This window comes from Perissodus microlepis, chromosome 8 (genome assembly GCF_051167445.1).
Source record: "Perissodus microlepis isolate ML-2025 ecotype Zambia chromosome 8, ASM5116744v1, whole genome shotgun sequence".
Lineage (NCBI taxonomy): Eukaryota > Metazoa > Chordata > Actinopteri > Cichliformes > Cichlidae > Perissodus > Perissodus microlepis.
The window spans coordinates 18771469-18794396 of record NC_140468.1 but is presented as its reverse complement, the minus strand read 5'-3'; the positions used below and the strand labels follow the sequence as shown (position 1 = coordinate 18794396).

The window sequence follows — 22928 nt, the reverse complement described above, 5'->3', positions numbered from 1 at the left end:
CCTTCTAAAATTTATTTCTGGTCATAAACGCGAAAAAACCCTGCAATCTAATCCACAACCACTGTCCCGAGGTGAGTCTGCGTACCTTCTTACAAATACCCAGAAACTCTAGTAATATTCCTGGTGGGACAGTGTTTACACTAACTCCCCATTCAAAGCTTGTGCAGTCCAAGAATAGCCGCGGCTTTGATAGTCGGTGCTTAAAACGAGGAAGGAAGTGCCGCATACCTTCCACTCACTACACACTTGGAGAGATTAGCGGCAACAGTAATCTGTTTCAGGACCATGGCCAGAGACAACGTTTGGATATGAATCTTATCGAAAGTTGCCAACGACTCTCTGTGAACCTTTACGGACACCAAACAGTGTGACGAAGTTTGTTTGGACAAGGTATCCGGAAAAGTGGGGAAGAACATGCATATTCGACTGGTTTTATATAAAGGGACTTGAAGGAGGCTCAGTCAAATCTCTGGACAGTCTGTCGCTGATTACGAGTCTCGTTTCACATGAAAGCGTGAGTTACGAAAGCTGGTGACCCAACCAAATCGGTTCTTTTCATGTGAGTAAGAAGCAAGAAGCCGGGAAGCAGAGGAAAAAGGCTGTGCGCTCAGTCGGGAGCGCGCAAAGACTGCACATTGGTCCGATCCTGGAGTCGTGAGGATGGAGGTCCGGCCGGACAGGTTTAAGGCCGTGGCAGCCAAAACTCTTGGGAAAATATACGGGTATGTAAAATCTCCTCCACAGGGAACAGAAACAGAGCAGAAACATCTGCTGGATGACCTTTAATGTTAAAAAGGAGCTTTGTGTTTAGCGGTTAAGCTGCGGACCTGAGGGGAAGTTCATTCTTACTGATGCTGAAACATGGCCTGTTAGTCTATCAGTGTTTCTATTGAGAAGATTTAAAGAAATATAATGTCCAGAGGCCCGAATCAATAATATGGAAATATGTGTCCGCTTATAAATCTTTCATATAAGAAATGTGTACACAATAACTCGCTGTATGTGGCACTGGCGACTTAAAGTAGCTGATAAGAGATTAAAAAAGAAACCCCAAATTAATGTTCAAACTCTCTTTTATAAGCAGTGTGTATCATTCTTTGTTCCCGAAGAACAAAAAAACAGAATGAAGTTACATTTCAGGCTCAAAATGTTCTCTCAGTGTAAGATGACGCGCTGGATCGATATTTGGATCCATTTCTCCTAAGCTTGCCGTGCTGTTACATTGTCACATTACAGAGACACTGTGACACCGCGTGTGTGTGTGTGTGTGTGAGTGAGTGGAGGGGGAGTCCATCAGGAATTTTCTGAAAGACTAATAAAACTCTGTGTTTCACTTTCTACCATTTTTAGAGATTAGACAATGTTGATAATCTGCTCTAATTATTCTTCAAAGAGGAACTGTGTGTTTAGCGTAAAGCAGGCCTAAGACGCCGGTCATCTCACATCTCATTGGTAGACAGTAACCTCTTTCAAAAAACAGCTATTTTTTCATAAGAACTTGTTATATATCGGTTATAATAACAGAAAAACAGACATTTAAGAACTCAGTATCATTTTAATGACTTATTGGCTTTTATAGGTTTATAGCGACAGTGCAACCAATTCCGTTGACACTCAGTGGCAAAAAACAAAACAAAACAAAACAAAGCAAAAACCTTCATTGGGCTCTCCTGAGAAATAGCGTGTAAGAACCTGGGCAGTTATTTGATAGCAAGAAACTCATAGGTGGACTCCCCTTTCTTTCTCTCGGGATTTGATGCAGCGTCTAAACACTTAAATCCCCTCCAGAAATAGCATCTCCCCGTCCAAGCTGTCGGCCCACGTAAATCCCTGCAGGGCGTACACCTTGGCCACGTCTCCCTTCCTCTCTAGTAGCCAGATAGCTTGTCATCTTGTCCCTCGCCCGCGCACCCCCCTTCATAGCCGGGATTAGGACACCCGACCTGCGGCAGAGAGCGCAGGTCATCTCACTGGAGCGCACTGCTCTCACGTGCTCCGGTCTGTACCTGGCTGCTTTGCGTAAAAGGCTCACCGGCCTGCTTGACCGCTCCGACTCTTCGCACGCGAAATCCGCACCTTACATTCGTAAATGACTCTATATTTAATTATTGTAAATGACTAAACCTTTAGCCTGTTTTATTATACAACTCTCCGCCTGATGTTTACTTCTCAAGCGTCATCTTCTTCTTTTCAAAGTTGGTTAGAGCAAATTAGCAGTCACGCGATCGTCTGTGATTTCAGTCAGTGATCATAGTAGACAGCTGGTACTTGTCTTCATTTTCAGGTTAAGCAGGAATTTGACTCAAAGACACTCTGAATCTCTTATTTATCTCAGGTTTTATCCTCAAAACATTTACCTGGAAAACTCGTTCCTCGCGAGTATTTTATGATTAACTCTCTAATACTTTTTTCCTTCGTCCGTTATAACTGCCACATGAGCGGAAAGGGGATGTTTTAACATTTTATATTAGGAGATTTAGTTCACTAAGTTTGTATTAATGCCATGGAGCATTTTCAGACCATCAACTTTCTCTTATCTAATCAATTATTCCAAGGTGTCCAAGCTGACGGTCTGCCCTACATTTGTCCTTGATGTATGAATTAAGAGATTAACCCGCTGACGAAACCAGGTGCATTGATTTAGGAAATATGGAATTCAGCTCTGCTATACTCCAACATTCAGAACTTTTACTTTTTTGGGATTGAGTTCAATTGTTCCGCAGGAATGATTCAATCTGGGCTTTTCTACAAGGTGTAACGGGAGAAAGGGAGAGAAGGTCAGGGAGCTTTTAGGGATTACGACGGATTTTCCTTAACCTGGGGTCAATCATGAAAAGTCACTGCAACTGATACAGTATAAAATGTAAAATATAGTGGCCCTTTATAATAAAGTCCTTGACCTATAGTATAATTTGTCAAAATGCTTTCATCACAATTAGTCTAAGGTGTAATATTCAGTATCGAAAATACTAACTGATTCCAAATGAGTCTAAAATGTCAGTGCAGCAGAGCAAGGAGGTTTTAAAGGAAACGAGACCTGCATTTTGAAGTGCTGAACACCTTTAGATTAATTTAGAAGGAGGCACAATTTATAATGTGACTATTTCTAATATAATACATAACTTTAAGGCAATACAAACACGTTTTTATTCTTTACACACTGTTGTTAGCAGTTTTGGCTGTATGGCGTAATCTCCCCTTTTCAGATTGTCCACATTTTGTTGCATTATACTTCATTTATTGTGTTTTCTGGTGGACATACCTTCTAAAGAAATGACTCGGAGTTCCCCCTTAATCAGATGGGACAACTCTGAAGCATATTACATCTTGCACACCAAAATAATGTGTAATTAGAATGAAAGAAGGGGTGTTTATGATATTCTATAATACGGCTTATGCCCTTAACAATAATGTGCAATTGCAATGTAAGAAGAAGAAACATCATTGGCTGTTTCTTCTAAAATACCCAAAATATGTTAATTACATAGAAATGCTCAGTGTTAATAATATCTTTCCTTTTAAAATGTCAGTTGTGTTTTGAGATGCTTAAAAATGACAAAAATTACATGGTAAATGTTGAGAAATTACATCATAAGTAGAGAGAGCATTACTGTAAAGTGAGACCGAAAGCACTACAAGTGTACAGCCAGTGGAAAAAAACAACTACGTATATGGACACCAGGGAAATAAACAGGTGTAAAATAAGGAAGGACTGCTGTGAATTATGTGTGAGAATATGTGTGAGTCAGAGGAGATGCCAGTAAGGAGAAGAGTTAAAGATGAAAAGGAGACAGGAAGAAAGACAAGAGAGGCCAGCCCAGACAGAAATAGTCCAAGAGAGCCAGCGATATTAATAATTTAACAACGAAAATCATTAATATTTGATCGGTGTTGAAGATTGTTGGAACCCCTGCTTACAGTTACCAACAGAGCATGTTTTATAACGGCATAGCTGTTTTCAATCGTGTTGGTATTTTGTATGAATGTTCTGGACAGATTTGTTGGCAGGAACACAAATGGCCTCACAGCAGTTCTCTGGTAATAACCATGTCATTTTAAAGTCTGCAGGAAATATATTACATAGCGTGATATAAACAACTGCCTTAACTCCAGGGCCTACACAACAGATGTACTTATAAAAGCTTTTGCCACTAGATGAACAAGCTCTAAATGTTGTTGAATATCGCAAGTATGACACACAGATTTACTCACAACAAAAAAAGAGATCTGGGAAGTGTTGTGACCTGAGGTGTTTTGTCATATGCCCTAGTCACTTCTGCGATTTCCTTTGTTTGTCAACCTGCAGTGACCTTAGATAAAAATACACTTAAATCTAGGAAAAAAATATTACAGCATCAGAATCATAAGAATCACTTAAATGCGCCATCAGGACTAGGGTTTTTCGTACAAAATTCAGCGTGTGAAAGGTTATTTTGTGTGCATTTTTTGATTTGGATAATTTTATCAGCTGTGTTTGTGTTTGGTCTTGAATGTCTCACGCCATCCTTCAGTCTCCTTAATAATTAAAATGATCACAATGTCTGTTTGGTTAGGAAGAGTATGGTGATGCATCAGAGGTTCACTGTGATCACATTTACCACAGCGACGTATACAACAGTGGATGAGGTTTTCAAATTGCATGGCTGATCCAGGTCAATAGAAGCTGCTCACATGTATATATAAAACCTAAAGGGCAGTGATGTAGTAACTCATCCAGCTCATGATGTTTCACAATTTATAAGATACTGCCTGTAAAATGGCAAATGTGACCTTGACACTAACCTTGACCATGATTAGGTGATCAGTGTTTTAAGTTTCACTAAAATCTATTCTTACATTTTCAATTCAATTCAATTTTATTTATATAGCACCAAATCACAACAACAGTCGCCTCAAGGCACTTTATATTGTAAGGTAGATCCTACAATAAAACATTCAGAGAAAAAAACCCAACAATCATATGACCCCCTATGAGCAAGCACTTTGGCGACAATGGGAAGGAAAAACTCCATTTTAACAGGAAGGGGGGAGAGGCATCTGCTGTGATTGGTTGGGGGCAGAGGAAGAAGACAGGATGAAGGACTTGCTGTAGAAGAGAGCCAGAGATTAATAACAAGTGTGATCTGACTAACGCTCTAACAGGCTAGACCAACGGCATCATGACCTCATTGGTCCTTTAGCTGGATGAGCTAAAAACTGATCTGTAACTTCCTACTTGTCCACCTCTGAAACATGAAACAATACATAGAAACTATTGTGGCTTTTAAATGCACTGACCCTATAAGGATAAAACTGGATATAGTTATACATCCAATATAAATTCGATTTTATTGATACTTTTATTGATTATTGCCTCCATGATTGCTTTTTTTGTCACTGTTTCACTGAAGTGTTTGTCGCATTCCATGTAATCATACAATGAATGTGATTTACAGTATCATAACCTGCTCTAGTCTTTTCCTAACCTGTCAAAATTGTGGGTAATTAAAAATCAGGAAGAGTCGGTTATGAATGCTAATCTGGTTCATTTAATCTCCTTTCGTTCAGTACAAGTTGTCAAACAAAATATTCCCATGATCTCTGCTCTACATTTGCACAGTTGATTTTTGGCTAAAAGCTGCAGGTTTGAGTTTGTGGATGTGCTTTGACGAAGTATAGCCATACTCTGTGCATCTCTGCGATCGTAGCTGGACCTGCAGTGGTCTTATCTTACAACTCAGCTTTTCACATGTCATGTTTAATAGATGACTGCTACATTTAGATGCATATTTGATGCTTGTCGGAGGCTGACAGACCTTGTGGTTTCTAAGGGTTTCGCAGTGAGGCAGAAGAGCAGCTTGCTTTAGGCTTTTCTTTTTTGCTGGCGGTTTCTGTGAGGGTGCAGCGCAGAAATCCTGATTGTATTAACTTAATGTGATAAGTTAAAGCGTTAACAGCAGGTCCCAGCAGTGGGATGCTAATGGACATTTGTGCTGACTGATTTTTTTTTTTAAGATGCTTGACTTAGCAGTCAAACAGACACCCAAGAGGACTGTCTGAACATCTAAACCCACCCACTTTCATCAGGCCAAGTTGTCAGTCAACAAGCTTTTCAGGATCTGTTTTCACTGTGGCAGCAGGAGATTGGAAAACCTCAGGCCCACTTACTGATTCCTCCGAAGTTAAATCAATGACATGCATTAGGCTTTCAGGACTTAGTAACTGTTGAACCTAGTTATTTCCTGTCACTTATGAATCATTGTTTAGCTTAAATAAATCAGTAAACAATACTATCTGCTAGTAGAAAGCTTTTTGAAATGACTCATTTGCATGCAAGAGTGTTATGTTGTGTATTTTCAAGGTTATTTCTTTAGCAAGTTATGCTTAAGAGATAAGAAATACAAATATTTTTGCCTTTATTAAAGAATACAGTTTATCTACCCCCTCTTCAAAGATAACTTGTCAGATTTGTGATACAGGAACAATAAAGTGACCTAAATGTAGGTGACACTTTTAATCTACCCACTTTTCCTCACAGAGCTATCGAGAAGAAACAGGAAAATGGCGAGACCATCGAGCTGTCGGCAGAGGGCCGGCCAGAGCTGGTGGGGGAGAAGGAGATGCCTGTGGTGGACTGCACGTGCTTCGGTCTGCCCAGGCGCTACATCATCGCAATCCTCTCTGGCATTGGTTTCTGCATCTCCTTCGGTATCCGGTGTAACTTGGGCGTGGCTATCGTCAGCATGGTCAACAGCCACACCATCTTCAAAGACAACAAGGAGGTTATAGTGGTGAGTGACAGCAGATGAGTCTGAGCTAATGTTAAATTCTCCCCTGAAGTGACACAGCCAAATTACATATTGTGTAATATGACTGTTTATGTTTATGTTGTTTTAAGATTGTTTTGGCCATGGGGGGTTGTGCTAGGTACCCTACATATGACTATATATGTCTAATGGACTCATAAAATGTGTCTCACCCTCCCTCCCCTTTTCAGTTCTTTAACTTCTTCAATGCTATTTAGTACATGGGGCTCTGCCAGGCCTGTGAGCCGCCAGCAGTTCCCTTCGAGGCCTTCCCCAAACCGCAGCTCAATTCATGTCCAAGCATTCACCTTTACCTACTTAAACGTTGTCAAACCTAAATGAGGACTTGGGCCCAGCTAGTGAATGTTTGATATAGTTGAGAGATCTGGTGGAATACTTGTGGCTGGTCAGCAGATGTCAGTAGTGGTCAGCATCTGTTTTTTTATGTTCTTGTTTACTGTTAATTATCTAATGTCCACTTTTAGATGATGTTAAATACAGTCTTGCTTTTGAGAAGTGAAAGAATAACTCATCTGCACATATCCAGATATGATTTTAAATGATGTGTCTTACTGTGTGTCCCAACAGAAAGCACAGTTTGACTGGGATCCTGAAACGGTGGGAATGATCCACGGTTCATTCTTCTGGGGATACATTGTAACTCAAATCCCAGGAGGGTTCATTTGTCAAAAGTTTGCAGCAAACAGGTCTGTTAACCTCCTGCACCGTGCAAGGAATAATCAGCTTTTGTCGCACAGTATATTCAATGGGGTAATTTCTTCTTTGTGTTTTGTTTCTTTTTCAGGGTGTTTGGCTTTGCTATAGTGGCAACATCTTTCCTGAACATGCTCATTCCTACAGCAGCTCGTATGCACTTTGGCTGCGTTATCATTGTCAGGATCTTTCAAGGACTTGTGGAGGTGCTTCTCTCTCCCCTGAAGTGCAATGTGCTTCTGTTTACATAATGCAGTTGAGATTATTTATAATCATGCAAATTCCTACATTCTACTCCGATTCCCACAGGGAGTTTCTTACCCGGCATGTCATGGTATTTGGGCCAAATGGGCACCACCTCTTGAAAGAAGTCGCCTGGCAACAACAGCCTTTTGTGGTGAGTCCGTGATCAGTGGCCCTGCTCGGCCTGCAAACAATGTGTGATAGATTAAGACAATTAACAACAAATATATATAAATGATATCAAAATAAAATCAATATTTTCCTGTTTTAGGTTCTTATGCTGGTGCTGTGATTGCCATGCCATTAGCTGGAATCCTAGTCCAGTACTCAGGATGGTCATCTGTCTTCTATGTGTATGGTAAGATGCCTTTACCCTGGGCCTCATTTCAAACCCTTCAGTTTGGAATGAATATGCATTTTTTAATAAGCTAACTGTTGTTGATACATGAAAATGCGGATGCTTGCGACGACACTGAACGCACACAGTAGAGCCTCACTCATAATGAAACTGTGAGAAAAGGAAAACCACAACAGACCAGCGCAATAAATACCAGAAGGATGTAGTCTCATGGTAAAAAAGAAATTGCACCACATGTCATGTCAAAACTGTTATGTGTTCGGACACAGTACTGTGGAACGAATCTTGAGCAATGCCTTAGTTCTTTTTATTTTTCGACAGCGCAGCAATTTATTGAAACAGCATATGTGGCAAAAACAGTTTTAGTTCAATAGTTCAGTACAATTGTAACAAAGTTGAAAGTCAATATTTGACTACCTTGATTCTTTGGCACACAAAATCTGAACTCTTTGAAGGACATTCAAAGCTCTTCTTTGGATGTTGGTTGACTTTTGTTTTGTTCTCTGGGGATCCTACATTCCTAATTAATGCTGAGGTAAACTTGGGGAGGCCAATCCATGACTGTGTGTTTTCCCTGTTTCCCTTCTGTCTTCTTGACAGCCACCCTCCCACTGACACGAGCTCTGTTGAAGCTTCAGTGAACAATAGATGGATGTATTTCTTGGAAGCACTTAAAGTCACAGTGTTAGGCATTATTAAGGTATTAGCAAGTGCTTAATTCATTATTTATGCAGCATTACTCCTCAGTAGTTTGACATTCATAAAAACAGATATATTATTATGAATGTTATTATGATTATTAGTAGAAGTGATGTAATACCAGTGATAGTTGTACATGATGTAACAGTAACAGACAGATAAACATATCTGTATTTATAAAGGACATACTAAGGAGGAGTAATGATATATAAATGATTAATTAAGCACTTATTAATACCTTACTAATATTTAATAGTATGACACTTTTATAAAGTGCTACCAACGTTTTTACTCTTTCTTAAGGACTTTCGGATCGCCTTCATTTGCAGATAGTTTTTTTTAGATGTGCCGCTTCCTCTTTTGACCTGCAATTGTCCAGTTTTGGCAAAACTTTTAAAGGAAGCACTGCACAGCATGCTGAGATATGCTCAGCACATCTCAAGTATTTTGAGTGCTTAAAGATTCAGCAGACAGGTCTTTGCGAATCACTTTGTTGGTGGAAAAAAAAAAAATTTTTGTATAGAAATGGAGCAAATTATTTGTACTAGCAATGTGTAGACACAACACTGGTTCATCCCTCGAGTCGGATGCATTTTTTATTCTGGAACGATTCGCAGCTCAGTGTCACGTGGCTTAACAAATAAACACATTCTTCTGAACATAGTTCGGCACGGGTACAAAAACTGGCCTGAAAAGTAACCGACGTCTAAAGAAAAACTCATGAAGGCTAAAGAACTATTGCTCAAGACCACTTTTAAAAGTTACAGCAAAGTCTGGCTACTTGGAAGAAGAATCTAAAGAAATGAGGGGTCCTTGTTTGCACAGTATTGAGTTAGTGTGGAATCTAAAGAAATGAGGGGTCCTTGTTTGCACAGTATTGAGTTAGTGTGGAAAAAAATAATCTTTTTTCTCCAATCTGCCTGTTCCTTCCCCAGGAAGTTTTGGTGTTATGTGGTATTGCTTTTGGATCCTGGTCTCGTATGAAAGTCCAGCAGCTCACCCCACCATCACCGAGGAGGAGAGGAAATACATTGAGGAAAGCATTGGCGAGTCAGCCCAATTTACAGTAACGGTCAGTACATGCAACAGATTTCTCAAGATCTCTCAATTAAAACACTGCACTTCATTCAAGGGCATTTCACTAGTTTACAGGATTGCTATGAAACCACGTTTAAAAAAAACCCTCTTAAAAATAGATGAGTTTATATGCTGATTCAAAGTGAGATAACGGAGATGATAAACAAGCAAACACTGAGTCAGAAGCTCAATTGTTTATCTGTCACAGTGACAGATTTAGAAACTCTTTGTTAGCAGTCATTTCTGTAACTGCAGTCAAGCAAAACTTAGTTCCACACACCCTGCTCTGTTGTCGTTTGTGATGAAGATGAAGAAATTAATTAGTTATGTGTTCAAGCAAAGACCTATACACGTTTGAGCCAAAATCACTAAAATCATCATCACATTTTTCCCTTACAGAAATTCAACACACCGTGGAGGGCCTTCTTTACCTCCATGCCAGTGTATGCCATCATCGTAGCCAACTTCTGCCGAAGCTGGACTTTCTACTTGCTCCTCATCAGCCAGCCTGCTTACTTTGAGGAGGTCTTTGGGTTTGAAATTAGCAAGGTAACATGTGCAGTCGACAAGCAAAAACCTTTCAGCAGTTATATCAGAAAATAAAGGACATCACTGCAGCTTTGGTTGAGTGTCTTGCCACTGCAGTGGTAAATTTAAATGTCCTCATTTGTACCATTGCAGTTTGCACACCTTATATTGACAAGTCATGAAGCACTGACAACAATTTTTCACCTTAATTTACTAAAATTAAATTTTTTAAAAAAGGTTGAAAATTGTGTTATTCTATGGGACATATTTTTTTTAATATCAATTCATTTATAGGCTGTTACACTGAAGCATTTCTATTTTAGTGTTATTGATCATTCAAAGCTTTGTCTCATATTAACACATACACCCAATTTAGAATCACTAATTAAATATCCTGTATGTCTGACTGAGGAAACCAGAGCACCAGAAGAACAATGGCTTTAGGGAGGATTTCTAGAGCCATTCTGGCACCATTACAATGGTCTGCACCACCCTGCAAATAAGCAACAGGAGAACTCACAGAGTGCAACTGCCCGTTGACAGGAAATGCTCTCTGTGTTCCTTCTGCAGGAAGGATTCTGGACCTTGAATTTTTTATTACAAGATCCTGTCGTCAGCCATCGTTCTGATGTCTCAGAGCATTATCTTGAAAAAATAAAAAGTGTGTTGTACACCTCTCTCCATGCTTTTTCATATGCTATATCTACACTGCTGACATTTATGTCCAAGCTCAACTTTGACCTTTAATGAACTTAAATTTTTATTTAAAATCTTGGTGAAAAATAACAGTTTTCTAAATTTGTTTTTGTATTTGAATGTAGTTTGTCTTCCAAAACTGCACCTTAAAGTCTGGAAGAAACTATATAAATATGTACTGTTCTGTGCCTCATAAGCACGTTAGCTTGAGCTCCAGTCATTACCTACAGGCAGATTATAACTGTAGTGACAGAAGTTGCTGCGATAGAGTGGTGAACAGTCTTGGGTCCAAATGTAAAATATTTACTTACCCAGGTTTCTGAGACAACAGCAACATAACATGGCAGAGATCGCACTGTTTGTGCCAACTTCCATGGATGTTTTGCACCTGTTAAGGCTTTTTTCTTGTTCTCATCTAGGTGGGGATATTGTCTGCTCTTCCTCACCTGGTTATGACCATCATTGTGCCCATTGGTGGCCAGATTGCTGACTATTTGCGATGCAACCACATCATGACCACCACGAATGTCAGGAAGCTAATGAACTGTGGAGGTAAGAAAGAACCAACTAAAGGGAAGGGAAAACGAAAACTTGCATAAATGAAACAATTACATCTGACAGGACAGAAACAGCCTGGGAAGTCATGGGCAATGACGTGCTCACATCTGTGAAGAATAAGTGGCAAATGCCAGTCAATCGACACAGCACCTGTCTGTGAGCACAGGTCCCATTCAAGGACATCGAGCTGTCATGCCACGCTCATGGACTCTCATTATCTGTGCAGCCTGTAAGGGCTGCAGGTTATGCTTCCAAACTGGACAGACTAACAATGCAATAACTAAGTGTTCCCTTAATTGTTTATGGAGCAGCATATATATGGTCCTTTAATTTTGAGAGGTTAAATTGGCACATACTCAAAATCTTATATAAAATTATTTGAATTTTATGTTGTTTTCTGCATGCGCTAACTTTGAAGTAAGTCAAGCGACACTGAAGAAAACAAGCACAGTAACACAACTGTGGTGAGAAGTCATTTACCACATAAGGCAAATGATGACTCACCAAAAACAGAAGCCCTGCCACTGTCTGCTATTTTTACATTGTAGAGAGAAACCAAACAGCAAACACCAAAGTGAAATGCAGAAGCTTGCAAGGCACTTATCTCTAACCAATCGACAAGACTTCCAGGCACATTCAGTTAGCGAAAAGTGTGAACACAAGGCAACAAAATAAGCACTTGCACTGTTATATGTTAAAACTATTTATATGTCTGTTTTTTGCTTGCTTGCATCAGGGTTTGGGATGGAGGCTACCTTGCTGCTGGTAGTTGGTTTTTCACACACAAAAGGCATTGCCATTACATTCCTGGTCCTGGCTGTGGGTTTCTCTGGTTTCGCCATTTCAGGTGAAATATGAAGTGTTCCTTCAAAGATTTTAATCATAAATGATAGGCGACTGAAAGTTAAGCAGCTACATAGTTCTGATTTTATCACAAGATGGTAATAATATTAATGGTTCCTCACAAGGTTTCAATGTCAACCACCTGGACATTGCACCGCGTTATGCTAGTATCCTCATGGGTATCTCCAACGGCGTAGGCACCTTGTCTGGGATGGTCTGCCCACTTATAGTCGGTGCCATGACAAAGCACAAGGTGAGAGCTGTTTCTGAATTTGTGACTCTAACTGATAATAATGTGTGCTTGTAATTGTAATCAACTTTCTCATGGTTCTCTCTCACGTTTTCCTGGTAGACGCGAGAAGAGTGGCAGGGCGTGTTTCTTATTGCCTCACTCGTTCATTATGGAGGTGTTATGTTCTATGGTATGCATAGTCTCCTTTCTTGTGCTTAACCAGATCAACTACAAAAATTCTGAATGATGAAAATTCAGCAAAACTCTGTATACTTGTCAGCTATCACTGTAAAAGTCTAGGTCTGTAACATTCATGTCATTTACCTCAGTGAGTTTGTGTGTCTGCTGCAGGTATTTTTGCATCTGGAGAGAAACAACCTTGGGCAGAGCCAGAGGAGCTGAGTGACGAGAAATGCGGGATCCTGGACGAGGATGAGCTTGCAAATGAGACGGAAGAACTGTATCGCACAAGCGGTGGAGCGGGCTACGGAGCCACGAACCAGGCATCGGATCCCAACGGAGGGGGCATGGCTGGGGGAGGAGGAGGAGGCTGGGTGTCAGACTGGGACAAAACTGAGGAGTATGTCCAACCAGCCGGAACCAATAATTATCTTTACGGAGGAGAGGGCGACCGAGAGTTATAACGTAAAGCCAGCAGACACAGTTTATCAGCAATGTGGAATTTCACTCAATGGCATTAAAAAACTGGTGGGAATGTGGGGATGGACAATTTTCAGCAGGTCTGACTATTTTATCATAAATTAAGAATTTCACAGAGACTGCACAGTAGAGGTGAAGACCGTAGTAAATGTAAAATGTGTTTGTGCATGAGTGCAGTCGTTATACGCTGTGTGGCAGAATGGTGTCACCGGCCCACCTTCAGACATGTCGGAGGACGGCTTTAGGCCTGGTGTGGCGTTCTTTGATGCTTAGTCATTGTAACTGTAGAAACTGGACTGACATGACATGGATTTCATTTCTATGCCTCTTTGTATTTTAATCACTCGTGATTACACATCTTTAGGCGCACAATGATCACACTGACTTTTCTTTTTAGGAGAAATTGATATCTATTGTCAGATTAGTTTCGAAGACAAGATTTTTCATAGGGGTGGCCAAGAGAGAAACAACCTGCTGTAGGTTTATGTATTAGTCTTCCTAGTCAAATGGTACATTTACTACATAGAATAATAACATATTTGTTTGATTTTTATTTTTCACCCTTATCTGATTTAAAAAACAAAACAAAAAAGATCTGCAACCATCTGTTGAGATACTCTCATTTATGGCAAAACAGGTTTGCTGAAGATATAGTAATTTCTGGATGCATTTTCTCCATTAATATATAGTTGAGCATAGCCACCCATGGCCACCCCTTGTCTCTGCCCCTGGCCCCAACAGGTTTTTGGTTGTTTTTTTGTTTTTTTTTTCATTATTGTCCTTAATGTGCACATTTTAGAAAAAAAAATCATGTGCCAATACAACACAATATATAATGTTCTGTAGTATTGGTTTATTCATCCACTGAAAAAGGAATTGAACATCTGCAAATAACACCACATCTGGCTTTCTGGGAAGTCTACATAGACATTTTAGATGCAGTTTTTAACCACTGTATGTAGTGGACTACTACTTTGCCTACTAGCTGACATACTGTGAAAAAAAAGCATATAGGATTAGTTTAAATCTCCAGAACATCAACGTCCTCTTTTAAAATTAGATTCTTAGGTTAGAAACAGTTTTTCTTTCTGTTTCTTTCTGTTTCTATTCTTTCTGTTTCTATTTCTATTTCTAAATAGAAACAGAAAGAAATTTTGCAAAAACAGAATTTTGCTTTGTATGATTAACATCTAATACGTCCTCTATTGGTATCATTTTGTTCTGCTCCATCTGTGTTTGAGGCTGGCATCAGAGGAAGCAGTTTGCTGTCTCCAGTGAAGTGGCAAAGCACAAACAGCATCAAGCTGAGGCTGTGGGATCAGTTTTGTAGCGCTCTCATTTAAAGGTGGACTTTAAATTGAATTCATATGTGTTTAATAATCCATAAAATATCAATTAAAACCAAGACCAGTTAATAAAAATGCTGAAAATCCCAACGGCATTTCTCTGTACAATTTATTTTTGTTAGTAGATGTGGTCATGTATCTAGTTAGTCATTAACTAGTAATGGGATGGTACTGTTTACTGATAGGATTGATATTAAATGTTAGGATTTTTACTGTTTCTGTCATTTTTCATTCATTTATTGTTAAATGTTCTGTTCTTAATTATAAACTAAATCTATGTGTAAAGGAATGTAAAAAAATACTGAAGAATAAAACTTAGAGGTGATAGCTTCCACAGTAGTCACAAATCTTTATATTTGGCAGTTTACCCTTATGCATTGCTGCCATTTTAATGTTTTAACCTTTCATATCAGACGGTACAGAGTACGTCTCGCTATAAGGTCATTATTACGCCTGATTTGTACTCCACTGTAAAACAAAACATCTGTTTTCTCCATGTCAGCTCTCCTGTTTCATGCGTGATTCAGACACTAAGTATGCAGGTCTTAAACATTCCTGACCCTTGGTTTCATGTTACCCCTAATGCTCTGCTCCATCCCAGACAGAATATTGATCACTGAGCTTAACTGTGAGCAGCATGGAAATGAAGCAGAAAAATAGATTTTGACGGCACAGCCGGTAAGAAGCACAAAGCCTTGGGGTCTCTAAAATCAGTGGTATCATCCTGCATCCATTTGTGATTGAACATATAACATATTATACGGTATATGATACCTGATAAGCATGCAGCACTGCATCCGGTGTAATTTACTTGCCCTATTGCATGCCAGTATGAATGTTGTGCAGAGGCAAAGGACACAGTAAAGAATGGACTTAAGAGAGCCTGAAGACCTAAAAAAAAATTACGACAGTAAAGGGTCAGCATTAGCTTTCTATTGAAATCAAATATCTTTTGTGTGTGTGTGTGTGTGCACATTTGTGTGTGTGCACATTCGTGTGTGTGTGTGTGTGTGTGTGTGCACATGCGTGTGTGTGTGTGTGTGTGTAAAACCATTACTGGAACTACTGTAGATTTCCTCTATGATCACAGCAATACATTCTAAGTTTTCAAACCACAAACAAAAACAAAACATGACACAGCATATTACCATCGTTCACATTTTATTTAGCACAACCAGTAAGAAATGCAGAAGCAGTGTGTTAACTAACCAACACCCTATTTTTCAGTAGTTTGTAGAATCTCAAGCAGCAGTAACTTGAAGTGTCAACTCACTGACTGCAAGTTGTCCGTTCTCTGCGGCTTCAAAACAAGCCTAAATCATTACCCCTCCACCTCCGTGCTTGACAATTGGTAAAGTTGTCACATCACTGCAAATTGGATCCTGGTTCAAATAACCTGTGTGGCTCAGACCCCACATTACATCACTTTACATTACAGGGGTTAGGGCTGTGTTCGATAGGGGACAAACATCTTCTCTCTGGTTGTCTGTCCAAAGCACATCGTTACAGAAATTGTGTTGATTTGTTCAGATGCAACTTTTTTAAATTGAAGCTCTGCAGCCATATTTTAAAAAGAAGAAAATTCCTCTTGGCAATCCTTTTCAAAAAAAGTCACACTTGATTAGTCTAATTGTGATGTCACAAACGTTAGCATTTAACATGCTAACTGAGTCCTGTAGACTGTGAGTAGCAGTTCTTGGGGATTTTTGCAGTTTCTGTTAGTATTGCAGTCTGGCCTTGGGTGGATTTAGCTGTGATGTCGACTTCCGCAACTGTATGAATATATTCATGAATATATTTAATATTTTTTAACTTGTGAATAATCTTTCTCACTGCAGAATAACGGCTTTCCCAAGTTGATGGGGAACAACTTAATTTCTGGTTAGCTTTTGTTAAATAAATGAGGACACAGTGCAACGTGTAATCTATGGTTGTTCATCTGAGTTTGTATTTAAATTATTTCTAGACATATTGAGGACCAGAGGATTTTTAATATGTCCTGATATGTAAAACCATAGAAGTGAAAGAGGATGCGATTTCATTTTCACATCACTGTAAATGCATTGTACAGTTCACAAGTTTATAAAAAGAGTCTTATAAATATACAATACAAACAGTATAGGAGCTAGCCTAAACTGCCTTTCCTCCACTTGTGTGACAGTCTTGCACTCCATGTTCAGTGTGTTTAGTTTTGCTTCTTCTGTCTTGTTGAGTCTAATTTCTTTCAGCTGTTTTCCCCGTGTGTTTCCTGTTCCCTTGTCGTTCCTGGTGTATTTAAGCCCTATGCATCCCTCTGTCTATGCATTTTAAACCCTTTACTCTGACAGAAGTAAAACTTCAAACATAACAAAATAACAAATAACCAAAAAAAAGTGTCATTGGCATCTTTTTGTGACTCGTTTGTGTAGAAAGTTAAAAAAAATACACATATCAATACACTCATAAGAAAGCCTAGTTGTTGTTGTTGTTTTGCCATCTTTAAACAAATGCATTTTTCATATTCCATGTGAAGACACAGATAAGAAGTAGTTTCGGTCCTGTGTTAAAACTGAAAACACTAACTGTTCAGCTGAGAAACTGTAACAGCTGTAATTTATCACAGATGGGTGTATTCATCCCTATCACTGAAACACAAACACATAAACACCATGACTAAAGCTGAACATGTTAGATAATTACATAAGGCTATTTTATATATTGTGCTTTTATTTTAAAACCTATCCCTCAAAGTTTTAAAGCTATGAATTATATTCCTCCCAGCCTTAGTGTCATGGTCTGTGTGCAGGCAGGCAGGAAAAGAAGAAAAGTGCAGGATTCATAGAGGCAGAAGTTAACTTAACAGAACCTCAGCTTTATTGCTGGCAGAGTACTAAAACTGAAATAACATGGGAACAGAACACAGAGGCAGATACGGTGGTACGACACGACACTGAACATATGAAAATACAGACAATAAATACAAGAAGAACACGAGGGAATTAGGACCAGATGGGGGACACAGCTGATACAAATTAACTGACGGGACCAGTCAGACGCAAAACTAGAAACATCAACATAAGACACAGACCTTCAAAGTAAAACAGGACATCCATAGAAAAAACTCAGAGGCACTGAACTAAACTTATATTAAATACTAGAACTAAAAATTACAATAAAAATACACAAAAAACTGGGTCACAGACCCAGGACTATGACACTTAGACTAGCAGCTTCACACTGTAGCACAGGAGACACTGCAGGACATAAATGAATAAAAAATGACACAAAACATCTTTGTAGTAATAATATTATCTCAAGCCTTTATTCCTGCTATTTGTATTTTATCTATTTGTACATATTAACCAGCATCTGCGTGTGGACAACAGAGAAAGAATTTCATTGTACAGAGAAATGCTTTTTCTTTGCACACATGACAATAAACGCTTTAAATCTTTGAATCTTGAATCGTGTACAGTCTTTCAGCACAGAATATTAAATAATCTACCATATGTACAAAAACAACAACAAAAAAACCCTGAAAGCAAAATGTTTCCAAAACAACAAAAACATCCCGTAAAGGCAAAACTTTTTTTCCTTTTAACACGACTCAAAATGAAAAAAAAAAAAATCTTAACGTCTCATTCCAGCATTTCAGAAGAGAAAAAGTAATAAAACAATGTCAATAAAACCGGTCAAATAGCATCTCAATTTACTGGTTGCAACACATTTAGCCACAATACATCTGCGTTGTATGTGTGATTTTATTGAGAGAAAAATGTTATTGATATTAAATGGTTGAATATAGGAAGCTAAGCAAGGGTTCGTTTACACTAAGCATAAATTTGTGGTTAACTCATTTATACTAAATGGTGGAAACCGATAAAAGACGAGAAACACAGAGTACTTCAATCGTGTTGCCTTCAAAATAGAAATTCAGCAACGTGACAACAAGCTGATCCGTTATAATCAGCATGACTTTAAAAAGACAAATAATGGTGTGAAGATGATTCATTTTTGTACGAGGAATAGTTTAAAAAAAATTAAAAACTGAACGTGGAGCTTGACTCACTGTACTCTCAGGCTGTAGCTTCCATACTCAAAAAATGATGATACCATTTTTGTAAAACAGTTTATCTGATATTGACCTATCAAAATATCACATAGTATCATTTAAAAAAGTGGCTAAAGTGCTAAAAGGAATCTCACAGTGCAAAATATTTATCCCATTGCTGATGAGCTAATTACAGCCACATAAAAATATATTTTTGCTATATATCACAAAAAACCCCCACAGCTTTGGGAAATGCTCATCATGAGATGAATTAATAACGTGCAATGATGTAAGCAGAAACGCTACTGAGCACTGCAAATATTAGCTTGTAGCATCAAAGCTGAAGGACATGATCAGTTAATAAAGCAGACTATTTGTAGACATTAAACTGAATGTAAAGTGTGGATGTGTTGCTTGTTTGTTGACTTGGTGTCACAAAGTATTTGGTGCTCTTTTGGATTTTGCTGAAATTTTACTCTGTATCATTTGATTTAATTAATATATTAGAAACATTTCTCCCTGCCATTGAAAAAATTGTTATTATAAAAACCTCACTAGCTGTTCCCTACAGTCTCCCACAGATTTATTTTCATTACTTATTATTGATTGTCAATCTGTATTGTAACTTTCACGCCTGAAAGACACCTGGAGTTTGTCAGATTTCTTAAACATTCATTCAAATCAAGGAATCTTAACTTTGGGATCGAGATCAACACATCTGCATGGTTTAGGTTTGCAGCATTAAACCTGTTTCTCCTGCAGTGGTGCAGCTCCTTTTTTATTCATTCGCCCGCTGTTGCAGACTCACTGGGCTTATCCTTCCTCCCTACTGCTTCATATCCACCCTCTCCGCCTGCTGCACCCTCCACCCCTAAAGTGTGGTTTACCTCCTCTTTCATTTCGCCTTTCTTCAGTGCTTCGTATCCACCCTCTCCACCTGCTGCACCTTCCGCTCCTAACGTGTGGTATACCCCCTCTTTCATTTCGCCTTTCTTCAGTGCTTCGTATCCACCCTCTCCACCTGCTGCTCCTTCCGCCCCTAAAGTGTGGTATACCCCCTCTTTCATTTCGCCTTTCTTCAGTGGTTCATATTCGCCACCTTTCGGCTCTCCGCCTGATGCTCCTGCAAGGGTGTCGTACTCTCGCTCCCTCCCAGATGCCTTCTCCAGAGTTTCATACTTGTCATCACCTCGCTCTTTTGATCTCATCTCCACATCCTCATAAATCCGCCCTGAGAAAAGTACGACATGCAGTGTGGTATGAATACAGTGACTGTTACCATACCTAAAAAACAGTAAACAATCCAAAGAAACAAAAAAAAGCTACTCACCTCCGTCACTTCTTCTCCTACGTCGTAAACCTACCACCACTATCACCACCAACATCCCCACCAATACCAACAATATCCCCAACACCATCCCCAACTTCCCCTGCTTCTCAGGTGTTTTTGGAGGCTCCCATGGATCTGTGGGAACAGAAAATATATAAATCTAATAGTCATGAGTCTCCTCATCGTACTCCCATTAACTTCATTTCAATAAAACTGAAGACGTAATGAAAAATATGCTTACCAGAGGTGGTGAGAATTACTTGGTTAGTTCGGTGAGTTCGACCCTTATCCGTACACCAGTAAATAGTCTCATCGACATTGAGGTCAGCAGTTTGAAACACCATACTGTTATTGACGCCCTCCAATTTCAGTGAAACCCTTTTTAGACTTTCTCCACCCCTGCACACCCAGCACCTCCACCCTTTCAGACCATCCTTATTTTCAAGCTTCAGGACAACTGCACCTCCCTTCCACATGTTCTGATAGCCTGTCTCAATGGTGAGTGAAGCGCTGAGACCAGATTCTGCAGGGCAAATAAAGAAAATCATCTCATTATTATGTGTGAATTGTGAATTTACCTTTAGATCTGTGGAAGTTTGAGCTCTAATATGTGTTGATTGTGAATTTACCCGTGACATTGACTGAAACAGGGTCACTCTTTGTCCTACTGGTCTCGCACCAATAAGAGCCTCCGTCGTTTGAGTTTTTAATTTCCACTTTCAAAGTGTCGTCTCCGTCGATTGTCCCAGCATTAGGTTTGTGCCATGTCACTGAGCTTGCACTTGGATTGCATTTTAAGTAAACTGTATCCCCAATGAAGGCCATTTTAAATGCAGGTACCATCAAAACTAAAAACGACAGAAAAAGAAGAAATGCAATCAAGTATTTGTGTAGCCCTTCTGAGAAAAACTACAAATACACTGTTGTGCATACTGAGCAAATAATAAAGGGCAATAAATGCAGTACAGCATGTACAAATGACATTTTTAGAAGTAAGTGAATATGGATTACCTTGTGGTTTTTGACATCTTACCAGGAGTGGCAACACTGTAACAAAAGAGCAAAAAAGTGCTTTTTAATTTGAACAAATTTACCACCAAATGACATTTTTATCTGTGTGACATTGAGCAGGTACTGGCACTGTTAAAACAAAGGAGAATACAAGAGCATGTTCAGTGGAATTATTTCAACAAATATGAAGTAACTTAGTGGTTCACAGACTATTTTGTAAATAAAAAAAAATACATTTGTGACTCAGAGTAACCTAAAATTACTGCGGTTAGGATTAGGAATTTTTTTAATTAAGTATAAATTAGTATTTGTTCAATTCAGCTGTAATTACGAGACACTGGGTGTTGTAAATATAACATTTTACAGTTTATAAACAAGCTAAAAATTAGTTGATAGACTGGTGACCTGTTTAGTGCCCCCCCCCCCCCCCCTTTCTCCAATTTGACAGCTGAGTATGCAAAGGCCGCTGTAACCCTGAATTGGACAAGTGAATGGATGGAAATAATATTTGTCAAATATCTGCTTAACTGCCTGCATATGTATGAAAGATTAACTTTAAATTTATCCAACACATTAAGAAAAAATAATATTATTCATCATTTTGAGAAAAAAGTCGAATCGTGGAGATTACCAAATTGCCATGTTTGCTACAAAATGCTTTGTTTAGATGAGTGAAACAAATTAATGTGAGACAACATCTTTATTGTGTGACGGTGTAACCATCAGTCCTGTTTCCTTGCATCTGTCCATTACCAGTCATTTCATTTTGTACAAATTCACTCTTCTACGTTTGTGCGGTTTTCCGTCTGACCACACGCAGCTTTCTGCACCATGTTTTCGACGTCCTTAAACTGATCACCAGACTGTGTTTATGTGCGCAAAGAGAAATAAAATCTGTCCTTGTTACACATAAAACCCGATTCATTAAGAGGAGAATTCTCCTTGATAAAGCCGCTGGAATTTCCACAATGCAACTTTTGTCTCAAATTAGATTTTTGATTTAATCATTTTTTTCTTAATGTGGTCCTAATACTCAGTCGTGGCAGTTTGTCTAGAAACAACAACTCTTAACTATACATCTTGACTTTTTTCTCAAAATGATCAATAATATATATTTTTTCTTAATGTGGTCCTAATACTCCTTCATAAACATCATACTGCTTCATAAAATCCTTTTCTTCAAATTAAATAACTCCAGCGAAACTGTCAAATATTTTTTATATAATTCATAATAGATAACTCCTGTTACTTAAATGCTAACTGCAGTACAGTTTTTAATTTTTTTCTCAAGTTTAAGAAATTACAATTGCAAAGTCATAAAAATAATTCCCAGCTATGTTTGCGTCATACAACAAAAACAAAAGTCCTGCATCATGTCTCAGCTGGCTTTCTTACCTGCAATGAGCAGCAAATGCTTTCCACTCGCCATGATCAAAGGTACTACGGGCAAGAGAAGCTTCACTTTAACTCAGGCACGGAGGAGTGACAAGTGACTAACTGGCTGCTTCCCTTAATGAGTCATGTTGAGGAAGTTGAGGGAAGGGCCATGCATAATAGTACTGGAGGAAAACTTTTTTTTTTAAAAAACAAACTATTTAATCATCTTAGTATACTTCAGCTTTTGACTTAGATTTTTCCTCAGTTTTCCTCCTCCGCAGTATTTTGCCCTATAATGCTACGGACAGAGAAAAACGGGAATGATTGCGGCAGTTTTCTTCACACAAGTGATAAAACTGTTCCAGTAAGCTAAAAGAGAGGAGCTTGGGAACTTTGAAGGGTGGGAAAGTTTGAGCACTCCGAAAGCTTTCCTGTGATAAT

General features: G+C 38.8%; 2 protein-coding genes across 2 annotated transcripts; one reads left to right on the top strand and one right to left on the bottom strand.

The window, feature by feature from the left end:
- Nucleotides 1-216: 216 nt before the first annotated feature.
- LOC146381842 (vesicular glutamate transporter 1-like) lies at nt 217-18092 on the top strand. Its single transcript, XM_084937983.1, has 13 exons — nt 217-722; nt 6518-6770; nt 7374-7492; nt 7591-7705; nt 7809-7896; nt 8014-8100; nt 9735-9871; nt 10276-10425; nt 11520-11652; nt 12395-12505; nt 12627-12754; nt 12854-12923; nt 13085-18092. Exons 1-13 carry the CDS (start codon nt 661-663, stop codon nt 13375-13377), a joined length of 1746 nt encoding a protein of 581 aa, XP_084794109.1. The 5' UTR covers nt 217-660; the 3' UTR covers nt 13378-18092.
- On the bottom strand, nt 18012-22578 carry LOC146381841 (uncharacterized). The gene is made up of 6 exons (XM_084937984.1): nt 22506-22578; nt 21111-21146; nt 20729-20947; nt 20341-20622; nt 20100-20234; nt 18012-20000 (listed from the first exon to the last, which is right to left on the bottom strand). Exons 1-6 carry the CDS (start codon nt 22537-22539, stop codon nt 19552-19554), a joined length of 1155 nt encoding a protein of 384 aa, XP_084794110.1. The 5' UTR covers nt 22540-22578; the 3' UTR covers nt 18012-19551.
- Nucleotides 22579-22928: the final 350 nt, after the last annotated feature.

Coding starts and splice junctions, on each gene's coding strand:
- LOC146381842 (XM_084937983.1), top strand. CDS start 661: ATGGAGGTCCGGCCGGACAGGTTTAAGGCCGTGGCAGCCAAAACTCTT. Junction 11,653..12,394: donor GAAGCTAATGAACTGTGGAG/GTAAGAAAGAAC, acceptor TGCTTGCATCAG/GGTTTGGGATGGAGGCTACC. Junction 12,506..12,626: donor CTCTGGTTTCGCCATTTCAG/GTGAAATATGAA, acceptor GTTCCTCACAAG/GTTTCAATGTCAACCACCTG.
- LOC146381841 (XM_084937984.1), bottom strand. CDS start 22,539: ATGGCGAGTGGAAAGCATTTGCTGCTCATTGCAG. Junction 21,147..22,505: donor GCATTTGCTGCTCATTGCAG/GTAAGAAAGCCA, acceptor CTTTTGTTACAG/TGTTGCCACTCCTGGTAAGA. Junction 20,235..20,340: donor AGTAATTCTCACCACCTCTG/GTAAGCATATTT, acceptor CTGTTCCCACAG/ATCCATGGGAGCCTCCAAAA.